This window comes from Daktulosphaira vitifoliae, unplaced genomic scaffold, assembly GCF_025091365.1.
Source record: "Daktulosphaira vitifoliae isolate Bord-2020 unplaced genomic scaffold, ASM2509136v1 Scaffold_5, whole genome shotgun sequence".
NCBI lineage: Eukaryota > Metazoa > Arthropoda > Insecta > Hemiptera > Phylloxeridae > Daktulosphaira > Daktulosphaira vitifoliae.
The window spans coordinates 11761749-11780812 of record NW_026099576.1 but is presented as its reverse complement, the minus strand read 5'-3'; the positions used below and the strand labels follow the sequence as shown (position 1 = coordinate 11780812).

The window sequence follows — 19064 nt, the reverse complement described above, 5'->3', positions numbered from 1 at the left end:
ATATCAACATTTTACCGGAGTATTGCTGTATATAAGTACTTACACTTTTGCTTTTCTTAAAAGTATAATGTAAAATATAAATGAAAAACTGTCAACTAGACAAATTAATTTGTTAATTCAGGTCATTAAAATAGTGTTAATAACCTTACATCACTTGAATAAACATAAATTATCTCTCATCACAGATTGTACATTTATGATATACTGTTTGCTTGCGTTGATTAAATATAGTGAAATAATCTCGGATGATTTTTATGTGTACTGTGGAGTATAATCTAATAAATAAATTGCAGTGTTAAATAAACAGTGATTATTAATTTTATTTCTTAATAAGTAATAAATGAACTTTTAATTTCATGAATATATATATTTTAATTTGTTTATAATAATTAGATGTCAGAAATTAAATAAAATTACGATGTTAACAAACAATGCATTTTAATTTAAAGTAGTTGTTGACAGTTGCATCAAAGTATAATAATATATAAATTTCAATTGATACAAATACCTTGACTGACATATTAAAATTTTTTGGTGATACTTGGCATTTGTATGAATAATTAAAAAAACATTTTTACATATACAGCTGCAGCTTGGAGGCGCACAAAGTGTACGTCAGTACGAGGTTTCGAGTTAAAAACTATTCCAAAAAATTGCTAACTAGTAAAATAAAATAAAAATTTAATTCTATTATAAAAGAAAATGAAACCAGAAAAATTGTTTTGCACTAGGCCACTTATTTTTAGCGTCGATGTAGACTGATAATTTAATTTATCTTAAGAAAATCAATGTTATAATAAGTAGTTTGATTTGAAGTATCAATAACTATTGAACATCCAGTAAAGAAATAATATTTCAATTGGAAAAAAATGACTCTAGAAATTAATTTTGTAGGGTTATTACAACAACTTCCAATAAAAGTTTAATACAATTTTGTATCAAATTTGCTGATAGAATAATGCTTTTAATATTTTTAGTCATATAGCTGGAATCAATATTGTTTTTACTATAATATAGTAAAGGATCATTTGCTATTTTTTAAGAAACTAAATTTAAATATTCAAATATTTCATCTTCTAGCTGAACTTAAAAATTTTGATCTGCTACAAATACTTCAAAGTTACCTGTTTATTAGATAATATTTTACAAGTGCATCCCAATTAGTTAATTAATAAATTGAAAACACCTTGTGCAAACATTAAAAATTTGTAATTTCGTAAACATTGAATCGAAGAAAAAATTATGACCTTTGTTTTAGAAAATATAAAAACATTTACATTTGTGTTTGACGTCATAGGATTTTAATCAAATCGGTAAAAGCTATTACGTCACAATGTTTTGACGTCTGATTAAGTTCGGGGACGTGAATATGTCTGCCATTGAAATCTTTAGTCATAGGCTACTTGTTAATAAGTATTTATAAAGTGTTATGGATTTTTGGTGTACAAGAATAAGTATGTCTGTTAAAATATTCAGATACAATGCATTTTACCCAATTTTAAGATGAAAATTATTCTTATGATGTATTTATAAAAAAATTACATAGAATTTTGGATATTGTGAAGCAATTTTGTAAAGTAATATGTACAATATTTTAGGTAATGAGTATTGGAAATTTTATAAATAACATTTCAAATTACAGTAGCAAAAAAAAAAAAAGTTAAGTAATTATTTTTTTTGTGATATACAAATTTTATGCGTAAAAAATGTACTTCATAAATAGTTATACAAGTTCTTAAAGGATATTTTCATTTTGTTTTCATATATTTATAACAATTTTTTATTAAATTTTTAAAGTTTTATGTTTGAACATGAAATATTTAAAAGCATTTTAATTTGTATTATAACTAAAGTAATAAATTGCAATCTATTATTGTTAAATATTTTAATTTCAAAAAAATACATATATTTTTATTTTTTAGAATTACTAAAAATTGAAAACTTTTTCTTTTTATACAAGTTTGATAATAATAAAATTTCATTTTTATTCAATTAACTAATTTTTAAAATTACCAATATGTTTGTATAATTAAATAAAAACAAAATGTCTTTTTGTTGGTTCGTTATTAACAATAGTTAGAAGATTTTACTTTGGTTATGTTCTAAGTATAAACCCTTTTTATATAATACATGTAACATGACTAGAATCAATATTTTTAAAACATGTTTAATTTATAAAATTAATTTCTTTAATTCTTTTTAAAAACAATACTTTGGCAAAAATTTAAGTATAAAATTTTAATTACCTATTTGGTAGTATTATTCTATAGTCAATATGAAATATTAGAAGTTATTAAATAGTAAAATTTATCTATGTATAAAATAATGTTTAAGAATTATAAATCAAGTACCTAAAAATATTTTTTTAAATAACTTATTTATTTAATAAAAATTCATCACTTGTGGCTAATATTATTTAAAATTAAAACTTTATTAAAAACATTATTAATTTAAAACTAAAAGATATTAAAAATATATTTAATACTTGTAATATTTTAAATGTAGTTTTAATTTTAGATAACTTATTTACTTAAGAATAAAATGTCAAATAATTAAATTAAAAGTATATTTGTATAAAAACTACGAAGACTAACAACAAAATAATCGTTGTTTAAATTAGACGTTTGAATAAATAATATTGTTTTTACATGGCCGATGGAAGGGCAAAGCTAATTATGTACTTGCTTAGGCGCCCGCGTTTTAAAATACTTCATATGCGTAAATTAAAAGCAAATAAAAGTGTTTTTTACTTAAGAATATAAAAAGACTCACAAAAACATTTTTGTATTTGGTTCCGCAATATCTTGCACAGGATTGTTTAATGACGAACAAATTAAAAGTTATTTGATTTTCTTATTTTTACTGAAGAAATTATGTATGAAGAGAATAAAAATTATTCTCTTTTAGTTTGTTTTACATGAATCATACACGTAAAACCAATTAAACGATAATTTTATCGCGTATAATGCAATAGAAATTAAAAATTATATTATAATCAATTAATTAGATAAAAACAGTACATAATATTATGGGTCCAAATGTAAAAATTATTCTTTGCAACTTCCTACAATTTATTTAATTTAACATTAAGCGTGGGCTCTAGGTTCTTAAACAGTTTGCATTGTCTTTTCACCAATTCGGGACATATTTCATAGTTAAAAAGAATAATTGTGCTTAAGTTGTAATTTTATTATTTATTTAATAGTATTATGGTAAAAGAATAAAACCGATATTGATAATAATTATGCAAAACTAACAAAATATTACGCATATTCATGACGTTTTTAATTAACAGTATTTATTAATTAAAATATCAATAGTATATGCCCCATTTCCACTCTTCTTCTACTTTATTTTTAGGGTTACTTAATAAATCTCTTATATAATTACTTTTAAATGATACCAAAATTCTTAAAAATTTTAGCTAGTTCATTTGAGATGGCCGGATAATATGAAATAGGTGATCTAATTAATTTATGTTCATCGTCGATTGTGAGTATATTAGGAGCTGCTTTATTTATTCTACTTTAGTGTTCAGACTAATTTTGAAATTGCGTTTTCATTATACCCATTAAATCTAGCTGTTTTTCCGGTAAATTTAAAAATGTAGTTCCCCCTCTACTTTATTTTTTAACTAATAAACACTAAAAAGGCAATTTCCCCTCTACTTCCTATTCATATGTGTATTTAATCAATAGGTAAAAATAATTTAAATGTTGTATGAAGACCTCCGTATTAAAATAATTATTTATTACTACAAAAATATTCTATACATAACTAATACAAATTTTTTAAAATCACCACAGGTGTGTTTTTTAAATTTGTTTCGAATCAACTCATGATAAGTTTAGCTAAAAATGGCGATAGCGAATTTTCCATTGCTGTGCCCTCAGTTTGATCATAAAATTTATTTTGAATTGAAAAATATTTTGACACATACATTGTTAAATTAATAACCTCATTTATTTTATTCTGTTCTATGTTTTTTTCTTTAAGCCAGTATTTAAAGAAACCAATTGTTATATTTATCGGAATAATCGGAAATAAGGCTACTACGTCAAAAGAAATTAACCTATCATTATTTTAAGTTATACTCTAACTTGATAATTTTTGAACTAAGTCAATATTATTTTTAACTGAAAAGCTATCGAATTTTTGAACAGTTGAAAACACCATTAATAAGTGTTTAGCCAAATAGTAAGTTTAATATTTGACACAATTAGTCCTATATTATTTCCCGGCTTATGCATTTTTGGCAAAAATATAGATTAGGTATTTGAAGGTTTGAAATTTTAATAAAAGAACTGAACTTTTCATAAATTATTAATTTTTAAATATTGATAACGTATCTAACTTTCCTTATCATTTTACTTGGATTCTTTTTAATTTCTTTATAGGGACTCTCTTGAATCATTTTTTATACTCTATCAAAATAATTTTCGATCTTCAGAATTACTATGGATTCCTCTTATCTGATTTTAAATAAAAGTAGTTTTACTTTTTAAGTCTTGTATGAGTCGTAAATTTTTTTCATTTTTTTCTAAACACTCTTTACTTACAACAGAATTTTTTTGTAGAAAATTTGAACGCTCCCGTCTTACTAAGTGTTGACCATTAAAATCAACACTTTTAACCCCATAGAAGATCTTCTATCAGAAATTTTTATGACAAAAAACTTATTTTAAGATCTAACTTCATTATTTCAGTTTCTTTAACGAAAAACACAACACTCGTTTAAATTTTAACTAAATCGTCCCCTCATTTTCTAGAAAATGACACTACAGGACTTCTATTAACATTATTTATTTGCCCCTTATTTTTGTGATCTAAAAGTTAATTTTATAGTTTTTTCTTTAACTTTTTTTCAATGTGAAAGTTGAAATAAATGTTACGTCGTACAAACAAAAGAAATATAAGAGTCAGGTTTAAAGAATACTAAAGAGAAACATTAAAAATTAAGAAATTGATAAATCTCCCGAGGCTAAACATTTATTGACATACAATCACTCCATTAAAACCATAAAAACGTCAATAATTACAAAGCACTTAATATAAGGAGGCAATAGAAACGTTTAAAAATAAGAACAATTTAATTAATTTGTATCTTTGCCCATTGAAAATTCATTATTAAACTTGTGTAAGCTAGCAAAATGTGATAATATTACTTAGTGATAACGTTACTAGGTGATAATGTCATTAGGGGTGTAAAAGGGTTTTTTTTTCTGGTCGGAGTGCCAGTATGTGTTTATTGCTGATAATAGTAACATTGTTTTGAATATTTAATTGCGAAAATTTAGACATTTTTTTGTGGCTTTTCTTGTTAAAGATTTTTTTAGTTTTTAATTATAAATTAAGTTGTTTATATACATTTAATAATAATAATAAATTCAAATTTAGTGAAATGTAATATTTTTCGAAGGGGTGAGTGTATCTATGAATGGCGCCCATTAAAGAAAAATCTGCAACAATTTTTTTATAGGAATCAATATTGCTTATATCTTAAAAAAAAAAAACTCAACCATTGTTTATAGGCAATATAATAAGTCCCTATGCCTATGCCTCCACACTATCACATTAACATATCCATTAAAAATTGTTGAAATAAAATGGTAATTAACATTTTATTGTGAGTGGTTATGGAATTGGTAATCCCACTTATCGTTAGTTATAATATTGGTTGTGATTAGTTATAGCTATAAAAAAGAGTAAATTTATTTTTATAAAAATAAAAGTATTATATTTAAATAAATTATTTACATTTTATTTTTTCTTTAGTCTCTTGATACATCTCTACCAATAAAAAATTCTTATTTCGTTTAAAAACACATAACTAAACAATTGAAAAACATAAAATCTTTGATTTTTTAAATAACTTGTTTTTTAATAAAATTATCATATATATAATACAAGAACTTTTAGCGGGCGTCATTACTCCATTATGACTATCTAGTAGCTTATAATTTTATAACCAAAGGATATAAATATTTATATTCAGTGGATAATAACAATTACAAGATTGTAACAAGAATTTATTATTTTATTATATTACAAAAAATGATATCTTTGTTATGTACATAAGTGTTTCCCTATATAAAGTGATTATAAATCAATAAAAAAATTTTTAGTTAAGAATTATAACTTATACTAGTTTACCTCAATTTATTAACAAATATATCTTTTTGGTATATTAGTTTTGGTAAAATTAGTGTAAGCTTTACATAAAAATGATTCAATTTATTGAGATTTAATCCTTGTTTAAATGGTGATAAGTTTGATATTACACAATACTAATAGATATTAAAGTTTTTTAATTATTTTATAGTGGGTTTAATTAGTAAAACTGCAATTTCAACAGTTAATATATGAATTATATAAAGAATTGTCACAATATTTTTTTTCTATATAAAATTACGCGAATATCAATAATAATTTTAATGTTTGTGCTAGTTGTGATGCCTATATTCACATTTTACAAGGTATTTTTTTATCTTCCATGCAATACCAATTATTTTAATATTCAGTGATTTTAGCTTCGATGCGAAGCTGAAAAGGTATTTATTTTACCATGATGTGTTTTTTTATGTCTGTTGACGCTTTTTTTCAGCCTCACTGGACCGATTTCTTTCAACAATACGTCAAAAGATCACAAATTGTATTTAGTTGAAGATATTACCATTAAAAATTGAAAAAAAATCCCTTATTCAAATAAAAAGTAGCTTAACCAGCTTTTTCCATACAAATAATTAAAATAATTATTTTTTAATATTTTTAAAGTATTTATTATCGAATTAGATTTGATATGATAAAAGTATTCAACTACAAAAGTAAATCATTTTACTTTGTAATTTATTAATTTTTTAACTCTATTTGTGTGTACTACTACCAGTCTTAATATTCCAAATTTTGTTGTAGCATGTAGCTATATAAATCATAAATCTAAAAAAAAAATGATTCTTAGTTTTACCTGAATTTAACGATGGATTTTTACAATTATAATTATATTTTACAATACGCTCAATTGAGTAAATCTTTTTAACAACTTTTTTTTTATTGTTTCTTTTAGTTAAAGTAAATCATTAAAATTAATAAAGTTCTGAATATTCCATTGTAGAATTTTTTTAATCACCAAAAGTTAATCAAAAATGATTGATTACTATGATTTTTATTTAAGTGATTTATTACGATAAAAATGCAAAAGAATCGAACTTTTCTGATAAATTTACTGTAAACAGTAATTATAAAATTTCCTGACTGCATATTAATCTTAACAATTTCATTTTTTTCTATTTAATAATGTCAATTTCAAACTTGCAAGTTGAGCTAAAAGTTATGGTAGTAAATTCATTTTTTTTTTATTATAAACTTTCACTTTAAAAGACGAAATAAAGTAGGTTAAAAATTATTACTTTTAACATATTAAAAATGAAAATCAATAATAATTTGAAAATAATTCAATATAACAATTATATAATATGTAATTTTATATTATATTTTTAAATCTAAGAATTACTAATCTGGATATAATTAAAGATATAGTTTATGTTTCTTTTGTAATTATCCACCAATTTCTTAGAATTAAACATCTACAGATTTGCATCGAAGCGTTTCTTATGATAGTGATTTTAATCACTGTCAGATTAAATCTATACTGGACCCAACTATGCCACGTCCCCACTGTACTGGGTTTTTTTTTACTGCTATCGCATATACTTAGCTTTTATAGACTTATTTTGCTTAATGTAACGTCAAAAGATCACAAATAGTTGTTTATTTTTTGGAAAATTACAAAATAAACTTAAGACATGATAAAATATATTTTTAGTGATGGCTGAAAATATAACTGGTAAATATAATCAGCACCATGGAAAAATTTAACTATTAAGTTATTATAGGTGGTTGCTTATATTGAGTCTTTATTTAAATTTTTTTTTGAAGTAAAACTTCTTTACAGAGGGTCCGAAAAAAAAGATTATCGCACATCACGGTTGGCCGTCACGGACTTATTATATTGTTCAATTAGGTAAACGGTCAAAATTTTATTATTCGATGAAAGTATAATTTCAATAAACGTGTACATTTGATAAACATGAGTGTTCAAAATACATTTACGTTCTACGATTGGAAAATTTATTTGGTTTAAAAAACTCTATAATCATATGTGGTTAAATAATTTTTTTTTAAATTCTTCAGGGTAAAAAACCTTATATTTAATTTTCATAAATGGAGACACCTACTTTTAAATCATATTATTATAGAAAAAAAGTTACAAACAACTTTGATTTTATAATTTTTTTAAATATTAATAATATTCGATAAATGTGCATTTTACATTTTACAAGGCAAAGTGTAAATTCAAGTATAAGATATGAATACACCTACACTAATAATATGTAGTTGCTTTATAGCCTACATAGAAATTCGTTCGGCATATTTATAAATACTTCATGAATTTAATTTGATAAAATAAAAATTATACACTATAATAAAGTATTGATCCTTTTAACGACCATTAATGTTAAAACTACAGATCAATCATAAAGTGATCATATTTGTAAATTAAAATAAAGACTTTTTAAAAACAAGTATAATGAAAGAATACTATTAATAACGAATATTTTTTTATTAAAACATAAAGAGCAGTTAAAAAAACCATTTAATAATAAATTTTAAGCTTTTTAATTAATTTTATTTTAGTAGTTAAAAGTTATTTAAACAAATTAAAGAAAAAATCCAATATGTCCTCAAAAATATTTGAGTTTTTAATTAATAATAATTTTATTAAAATTATTTTACATATTTAAGTAATCAAATTATAATTTTGTTTCATAATGACTACATTTGTTCCATATATTTATTTAAACATCTATTTTCACTTATTTGTTACTATTAATACATCTTTGTCGCTAGTTTAAATAATAAAATCTGCTGCATGTTAAAGATAAATCTTAATTTATACAAAAAAATAAATATTAGTTTTACCTCGATAACAAGAAATTTTAATAAAAATCATGTTAAAACAATTTATAAAGTACAAAGATAAATTGGGAGATAAATTTATAGCTTATTAAATTTTACATTTTGATGTATAAACTTTTATCATGTTATTCAAACATTTTATAACCGTTTATGTTTTATACAACATATTAACTGTTCAAGTAAGTAAACTAAAAATTTAATTATTGAAACTATCTAAATAGTTAATAATTATTATATTACTATTATAATAGATTATAAAACATCTAATTAAATTTTAAATACAAAATAAATTGAACGTATTTCTTATAAAATTATTTTGATGCAAACCATATTTTTTGTTTTTTTTATTTAATAAAAATTCTCACAGCTCATCTGTTTAATCAAAATAACAACACCTTCTGTTCTTTTATACCTCAATGTTTATATTATTTGAAGCATAACCTTAAAATACAAGTAATTTATGAGTAAGTTGAATCTGCGGGTATTAATTTGAATGAATATACTAGTTCATATATTTTGAATGGCGTCTAAGGATTTAATCGTGTTATAGATAATTATAAAAAATAATTGTTACAAATTTGGTGTTTATATTTTTGTCTGTCTAAACCTTATATTTTATTAGTTTTCTTATTATACTTTTATAATGGAATATTATATTCCATGTTTTTTTAACGAGCAACATTATGTTATAGACGCATGTTTAACTAAATGTTTTCTCGATATTAAGGATTAAATACTTTAAACAAATTAATTAAATTATTTAAAAATTTGTTACTTAATTATTTTATTCACATAGTTAAGAAATACTGAGTTCTAAAAACTCGCAATTTCCTCGAAATTAAATGATTTTTTTCTTCAAAATAGAAACCTTGTTAAAAAATAAAATGGTATTTAAATTTTCAAAAATAAGGGTTATAAACAAAACAATTATTTGTTATGGCGTAATTAAGCTAAAGTTTAATATTTGATAAAACAAATTAAAGGGGGTTATAAAATATTTAATTAAAAATTGACAATTTATGAATTATTAATGTTTCAATATTTTTAAATGTTCATTTGATCAAAATATACGTTAAATAAGTATTTTTATAATATTAATACTTCTGAAATTCTGGCAAAGATTATTTGGATAACTTCAAAGATATTTTTTGCATTGCTCAAATTATAAATGCACAAAAAAATATCATAAGCTATTAAAAATCTAAGATTAAAAGTAAATTTTTGGAAAGTTAAGCTATCTGTTTTTTTGCTGAAATCTTGCCACACAATTCCATAGCATATGTCAATGAATTAATCATAACAATTGAAAACAAAATATCAGAATCTTCTGACACAACTATCACGATGATTACATTTTTTGACATCATATATATAAGTCCAAACTTTATTCCTTGTGATATTTTTATAAAAAAAATTGTTTTGCTCTTTTAAATATTTTATTTGTTAAGTTGTTTTTCTGTTTTATCTGAGTTAAAATCTATTGTTAGAAATTAATAAGTTTATTAACGTATAAAATTTGTTACAGTTCATTTTAGTTTAATCAGTCTCTATTAATATATTTCAAAGTAAAAATAAATTAAAATAAAATTGTGTAAAGAGTTTGAATATGTTTGTACAACGTTCTCAATTGGGTATTTACTTATCGTACATAACCAGTTAACTTATTTCACATTAAATTAATAATAATAAAAAAATGTTATTAAGGGTGGCATAGATATTGTAAGAATATTTATTACTATGTTCATACCACTTAAATTAAATGCTTTGTATTTTCATTTACTTAATTAGTAATACATATTAATTAGCATAGAGAGAAAAACAAATATACATAAAAGTCCTTAAAATAAAATCATAATTTTATTTGTTTTAAAAGAATGAGATTTATCAGGTCCTAGATAGAAATTTTTAAATTATTTAAAATATTTAAAAGACGTTGACTAAGTCAAAACATCTCCAAAATCTTGTAACAAAAGTCCACAGTTTAAATTTTTAGTAAATCATTATTATATTTTAAAACAAAATTTTATGCACACATTTTTTTTTTATATTTAACCATTGTGAAATTCAGTGTTAGAAAATAATGTTATTGGTCTTAAACCAAACCAAAAACATTTGTGAAAATTTATTTTGTTCATTAGAAAAATCATGGTTTAATATAATTATAAATATGATTAATATTAACACAGCCTGAGTATTTTTTCTAATATCTTGTAATTCATCTTTTCGTAATTTTTTTTATACTAATTTGTTAAACAACTAACATTTTAATTTATTCTACGTAGATAAGAAGCCAGATTTTAACTATTAACGGTGGTATTCATTATGAACAAGAGGGTAACGGACCAAATGTATTACTGCTGTTATATCAATCTATTGGTAGTGATTTAAAATTAAATAAATTTAGTTATTCAATTTAATTCTAATATAGCTATATTAATTTATTATAAACTATGTTACATGCACAGATGTATTTCTAAATATCGATGATGATATTAAGAGCGAATTCTTAGAAAAATATACAATAATTCAAGTGGAAATACCAATTTTAAAGTGTAACAATGAAATTATTGGCCAACACACAATTTATGACCATGAATCTAAATTCCTAGTTTTTTTTATGGCGGTATAAATAAATAAAATAAAATTTACTATTCAAGATTATACTATATAAATCTAAATGAATAATTGAGTAGTAAAATTATTTACGTTTTATGTGCCAAAAAAAAAAAAAATTATATTAATTTTTATACTTAATCCATAATACTTCTATTTATATGTATTATAAATTTCGAACAACGACTAATAAAGGAGTGTTTTTTTTTTATCAAAATATAATTATTTTTTCATATAATTACTCAAGGATATTAAATTTGAACAATTCATACATATGCAGAATTAAAGTTATGATAACATGGAAAATTTATCAGGAATAATATAAGTTTTTATTTTTGGACATTTAAAACATTCAACAAGTTCACTCTTTAATTTTTTTTTTAGGCATTAGGTTATGAAGAATATTCAGTATTGGGTTCGGGTCACGGATGTCCTTTAGCACTATACATGGTTGCTAGAACTATTTTAAGGATTAAAAAGCTTGTTTTATGGAACTTAAATAGTGAAGTTCTACAAATAAGAGATGAGATATTAAACAATTCTAATGTACCTATTATTTTAATTTATTTTCAATCCAAAGAAAATGCAAATATTTCAAATAATTTGATACATAAACTAAATTACGGATGGTACGTTATAGATCTTTTTATATTATTATTTCTAGTATCAATCAATTTTTATGATTTTTCAGTATTCAACGTATAGAAAATCATGAAATCTTAGGTGAAAAAAATACTATGATCCAAGTTGTTCAACATTTCTTAAATGAATGTATTGACATTGATCAACCATCACAAGAAGAAAGAACTATACTTAGTGATGCTTTAAACGTTTTGGCAAATATGGTTGAATTTTAAAAATACAAATTTATTAATATTAATCATTCTGAGGTACAATCTATTACTATTTTTCTTGTCAAAAATTCTTTAAAATAAATTGCATACGAAATCTTTATAAATTTGTGTGTTTTATCTCTTAACATGAAATATTAAATGTAAGTTTTGAACATAGATAATTACAAAATAATTTTATGTTTTAGGACTCTTGAGCTTACCATTTTTATTTTGTAGCCTTTCTTATCATATCAACACATACTAAAAATCAAAAATTTTTAAATATATGTTTTTATAATTATATTTTTTTTAATCATGTAATAAGTTGTCCTACGTTAAGTCATATGGTTATAATTATTACAATCGTAATATTAATATAAAATAATTTTAATACTGATTGATAGTATTATACCTATATATTATAGTAATTATTATAATTAGTGATGAAATTATCAACAGCTAGCGAAGGATTGAATAGTATATAAATAAATAGGATACTGTAATGTACTTATGTGTTTTTGAAAATGGTTTTAATTCACATTAAAATTAATTTATGTTCACTGTCCTATGATATAGGTTATTAAAATAATAGTAATACGTAGTTTTATTAGTAAAAAACCCAGCACAGGGGGGTAGTGGCACAGTGGTGATGTGGCATGGTTGGATCAAGTATAATGATATCTGACAGTGATTAAAATAAAACTATCAAAAATAAACGCTTCGATTCAAATCTTTAGATAGTGTTTAATTTAAAAAAAATTGGTATATTAATCCAAAAGCTACATGATCTGCTAGTTCCTTATTAATATCCTGATTAAGATAAAGTATGTCGAATGAAAAAGGGATTATTAAAAAATATTATTTCTCATAAAAAAATTGTGTTGATCCATTCGGTAGCCATTTTCACCACGAAGACAAGGCCAGAGGTCAAATTTTTTTTTTTCAAATTAAAGTATCTTACATTAGCTTTAATTTAAGATATATATAAGTGTCAGTTCTTCCAGAACATTTTCAAAAGTTAATTTTTTGTGAAAAAGTTGTCATTTTGAATCCCCACCTGTAGGCAGGTAAAAAGTCAGATTTATAAAAAAAATATACCAAATGATAGGTAAAGACATCGAGCATCTATAAAAAAAAAATTATATCGATTTGTTCATTTTTGAAAAAGTTATGGCAGTTTTAAGTAAAAAAAAATTGAAAAAATTATTGATTTTTAGATTTTTTTGGAGGTTTCCCAGATTTACGGGGAACGAGAGAAATTTTTTCAATCTTTGAGGATAATGTCTTCGACTAGATACGATTTGTGATCTTTTGACGTATCATTGAAAGAAATCGGTTCGGTGAGAGCTGAGAAAAGTGGTAACAGACACAAAAAAAACACATCATAGTAAAATTAGTACCTTCTCAGCTTCGCATCGAAGCCAAAATAAAATAAATTTTATCAAACGAAATAATATTACTTACCTGTGTAATACAACCATTATAAATTAGAGCCAGACCTAGGCCATATCTAAATCATTATTCAAACAGTCCAACAGACTGCAGTCGAAGAACGCGAATTTTAAAGCGCAGAAAACGGAAAATTCTTCCAGATGACTCATATTTTGAGGGGTTTACGAAATAGGATATAGAGGGAGTTAGAGAGAGACAAATAATTTTTCATTTATAGATTGATCAAGAGAAACTCAAAAACTATAAACGATAGCCCACTGAAATGTGTTATAAAAATTATGAACAGTCTAATCGAAAAAGAAAATTCATTAAAATGTATGGTTGTAGTGATGTCTAAAGCTGTATCCGCATCTCGTTCTAGTCCTACAGTAAGATATACAATAAACGCATGTTTTTATTTTAATTTAATCTTGGCTAATATATCAATAACAATTAAATTGTATAGATATTTTTATTATTAATACCTTAAATAAACAAATATTTATTTAAACAAAATTATAATAAAATTTTTTAAATCCTTAAAAATATATTATTTTATGTAAACACAAAACTTAAAAAGATATTTTAAATAATATAATTATACAAATTTGTATAAGTTATACATTGTATATTATTTGTACAATAATTATGTCAAGCAAGATTCCATACTGTTGTGCATTCTTAAACTGTGAAGTTTGTATTAATAATATATTAACATTAATTAATCCCAGCATAAATTAAATAATTAACCTTATGTCTGCTTATTTATTACAGTAAATTTAATTAAATTTTTTATTCATCTCTAAACTGTTAATTATGTATTGTTAAATAGCTATAGTTAAAAAGAACGATCAATGTTAGATATCAAATTTACTATTAAATTTAATAATTTTCTAGAAATTCAATATTAATGAAAAGAAATATTGTAATTTATGGTTTTTAGTTTGCAAAATACAAACGCCGTGTAAGACGACGAAATCCACTTGAAGATCATGATCCTAATTCACAGGACAGTGGTTCTCTTACTGCTCATGCAGATGATTCTAGATCAGTGTCGACATTATCTGATATGCGATCTGAGAGCAATACATCATATACAGCTGTTTCAGATGATGAATTCTTAGACATTGCTGTATCCCCAACAAGATCGGTAATTATTTTACCATTTAAAAAGGTTAAAAGTTTTTTTCCTAATTTTATTTTATTTCTAGTCTCCAGATTCACTTCTACTTGGATTCAGTACATTAATAGAAGGAGATACTATTAGCCAGACATCAATTATTCTTAAAAGAAAAATTACAAAATATTCTTCAGATACTCCTCGCAAGACTGTAATTATTATAAAACAATTTATTATTTTAATAATCATAGATTTAATACATGTATAACTTACAGGATTTATTATTTGGTGATATTAAAAATAATGAAGCAGTTGTGAGAAAAAGAAAGTTGACACGTGATTTAGAATCAAATCCTGAAACTAATGTATTATTAAAGAAATCTAGACCTAGTACAAGTCTTTCTATGTCATTTGATTCTCCATGACTTGATTACATAAACNAATTCTCCATGACTTGATTATATAAACAGTCTTTTAACTGCCCCTGTATCTCAGGGAAAGTGTACTTTATTTGATTATGGGGTTTGTAAAAAAGAAAAACCAGTTTTTCGACGTTCATTTTTTACTAGTGAAGCTTCAATTAAAGCTGCTTTTGAAAAAGGTAGAAAATAAAGAAGATTACTTTTTTAAATTATTTATTCATTTTTAATACTCATTATAAATAAATATAATTAATAAGCGATCATGTTTATTATAAATAATGCTTTAAAAGTGATAATATTTGAACTGTTTCTCTATCTAAAATATATTGTTAGTTAAAAGGTCAAGTAATGTAAACATCACTTTTGTCAAATTAGAGTTATGATAGAATTAATAATAAACAGTTGAATAAATATTTAATTTTTTTGGAGGTTTCCCCCATTTACGGGGAACGAGGGAAATTTTTGCAATTTTTAAGGGTAATGTCTTCGACTAGATATGATTTGTGATCTTTTGACGTATCATTGAAAGAAATCGGTTCGGTGAGAGCTGAGAAAAGTGGTAACAGACACAAAAAAAAACACTTTATAGTAAAATTAGTACCTTCTCAGCTTCGCATCGAAGCTAAAAGTGTATATTTGTCCATTTTCTAAGGATATATATACTATTTATGTCTATATTAATATCGTAATAGAAGAATATATATATACATAATATATCTATTGTTATTGTTAAATTAATATTAATGATATATGTTATTGTAAAGGCCTGTAAATGTCAAGTTATTAAATGCTAACGTATTGTATACCCTAACACTAAATGGTACAAACCGCCAAACTTTCGCTATATGGTTCATACTGTTTCCTCTTCTTTGGTTGAATTGAAAAACATCAAACTTTACCCTTTTATCTCTTCAGAGATAAAAAGCCTTAACATTAATTTTCTTAAATAAGGACCCCTATTTTTACCTTGATAATTTAAAAAAAAAAATGTTCTTATAATTTTTTTTATCTGAATAATTGTTTGTTTTTCTAAATTAATTAAAGATTTGAATTCAAAACAGAAATTTATCACTAATTCGGTTTTCATAATACCGGAGGCAATAATATTCTGTTTTAAAGGTTCATAAATTATTTTTAAGGTAGTTATCAAAAAATAGAATAACAATAGAAATTGTGTTTGAAAACTTTTAACTTCAATGTTCTGAAATAGACGAACGGTTAATCGGATAAAAAAAATTATAAGAACAAAATTGTTAAAACAATTTTTTTCTATCATAATATTAAGGTAAAATTAGGGGTTCTTATTTAAAATTATTAATGTTGAGGTTTATTATCTCTGAAGAGATGAAAAAAGGCTACATATTATTGTAGAGATTTTTGAATCAAACAATATGTTCCTTTACAAAAATTTAAAACTATCAATATTGATATTTATGAAAACTATATAGTTTCCAATAAAATGAGTGTATTCTTAATGAATCTTTTGTATGCATTGGGTATGGAATAAGTCGTATAAATACAAAGGTTTTATCAGTTTTGCGTTCCTATTTAAAAAAGGTAAAAAAATTTGAAATTTTCATAATTAACTAGAAATTTTGAGTTAAAAATATATTTATTCGAATTTAAAGAAGTAAATCTATATTTTGCTTGGATAAAAAATATACATTTTATAACATCAAATATCTTTATTTTTTAATTGCTATAAAAACTTAGAAAATGCAATACAAATAGCTAGTTTTTAAACTGAATTTAAGTTAAAATATTAAATTTTAAGTTAAGAAATTGAGATGAAGGATTAATAAATAATAAAATTCTAAAATATTTTTCAAATTTATGTTTTTATCCAATTTATATGAATCATATAAATCTGATAAAAACAACGTAATATAATATATTTATTTCATAAATAAATAGTAATACTTATTTACGAAATTTGACACAAATAATTAAACTGTATGAGCTACTCTGCTTATTTTACTTTTTAAATTACGCACTTGGTTAATAAAAAGAAAAAAGTGATAATATTATATTTGACTGATATTGAAATTGTATAAATATTCAAATTAGCAGATAAAATGGGGTAGATTTTTTAATTTATAAAAAAGGATTTTCGATTTAGAATATTTTTTTACAATGCTGATTCAAATTATTCAATGTAGAGAAAAATGCTTTGTTAAATGTGTGAAATTTGAAGAAATTATCAAATGTTATCGTTTAATTTTATTTAAGTTTCAGTTACACATTAACTCATTAATGAACTCTCATAAGAAACATAGAAAAGAGTTCTGTAATCCATCTTTAGTTCTTAATATAACGTTATGTTCTTAGTAAAATCTGTTTTTAAATGATTTAGAAATACAAATTAATAATTTAATAAAAAGAAAATATTTTACATTAAAATTAATTTAATACATGTTGTTGTTAAAAGAAATATTGTTAAAGTGGTGGATAAACTATTATTTTACTTATGTTATATCAAGGCTCTAATTAATATTTTTATACCTGAAAAAGATACGTTTATTCTAAAAATTAAGTATTTTGTAATACCTGTTTATAAAAAGACAAATTAAATTAGGATTATAACATCTTTTCTTAATTATAAAAATTAAAAAAGATATGGTGGCGTAGTTGCACTATATTGGTATTCAGTAAGTAAGGAAATGGATACTGTTGTTATCATTGTTTGTAACAATTGACCGGTTTCCTTACTTTATGGACACTTTGTATATTACAGCAAAACAAAAGGTACAGTAACAAAGTGGTTTTACTGCGTTTTAAGAAAATTCTTGTTGAATCATTAGATTTTCACTGTACGAATATACCAGTTCGTTAAATAATTTAATTATGTTTAGAAGGACATTTAACTTTCTTAGCTTTATACGTTAAGTTGATTTTCTAACTCTAGTATTGTTTGATTTTAAGAATTCCTGTAAATCTAGTACTTATTTAAAAAGGTGAAAATTGTTATAAATAGTATTTAAAAAAAAAATGATGTGATTGCCACTACTATGATAGAATATGATTTCTTTTACCAGTATTTTCGATTGCATCCTTCACTACTATATAATTAGTTAAGATTATCATTCTAGTTTCATACTCTTCTCTATTAAGAAAGGTTATTATTATAGGGAATTCTTTGATTTTTAATAGAAAATGAGTAATCAGGATTAAAACAGTTTATTTTTATATGAATTCAATAAAATTAAAACTATATTAAAAATATTATTATTTTAAAAACTAAAAAATATTAAACTCAAAAGCCACAAAAAATTACTGATAAGTCAGTTGCTGGTTATGTATGTGTTAGTTGAATCTTATGTTATCTAACGGTTAAAATGTTCATTACTTGAAAGTGTTGAATAAGATTTGTTACGTTAGTTTTAATTTTCAATGTTAGAGTGCGTACTACTAATATAGTCGAGATATTCATGATGTACCAAAGGATATTTGTTATACTTTTGTTAAATTTGTGAAAATATTGTCACATTGTTTATGTTTGATATTCTTTCTCAACATTTCTTTTCCATAATCAACTCTTAAAACTATAATTAAATTATAATTTCAAAACTAATGACTAGATTTTATGGTTTTATCATACATTTTATTTTCTTAATAAATTTAATTATTACAAAAACTAATAAATTATTGAAACAAAGAAAATTAAACATA

The 19064-nt window shown here is 22.9% G+C and overlaps 2 protein-coding genes across 3 annotated transcripts; both read left to right on the top strand.

Annotated features, from left to right (window-relative positions):
• Positions 1-9031: 9031 nt before the first annotated feature.
• On the top strand, positions 9032-12619 carry LOC126906639 (uncharacterized). 2 transcript variants are annotated; one of them, XM_050687338.1, is made up of 5 exons: positions 9032-9155; positions 11259-11310; positions 11442-11599; positions 11974-12218; positions 12281-12619. In XM_050687338.1, exons 1-5 carry the CDS (start codon positions 9099-9101, stop codon positions 12444-12446), a joined length of 678 nt encoding a protein of 225 aa, XP_050543295.1. In that variant the 5' UTR covers positions 9032-9098; the 3' UTR covers positions 12447-12619. The 2 variants fall into 2 exon arrangements, with proteins under 2 accessions (XP_050543295.1, XP_050543294.1); XM_050687337.1 differs by having other exon boundaries at positions 11259-11352; positions 12281-12616.
• Positions 12620-13609: 990 nt separating this feature from the next.
• On the top strand, positions 13610-15403 carry LOC126906641 (uncharacterized). The gene is made up of 4 exons (XM_050687340.1): positions 13610-14242; positions 14797-15003; positions 15065-15184; positions 15249-15403. The coding sequence occupies exons 1-4, from the start codon at positions 14153-14155 to the stop codon at positions 15396-15398; spliced, it is 567 nt and encodes a 188-aa protein (XP_050543297.1). The 5' UTR covers positions 13610-14152; the 3' UTR covers positions 15399-15403.
• The last annotated feature ends 3661 nt before the right edge of the window (positions 15404-19064 follow it).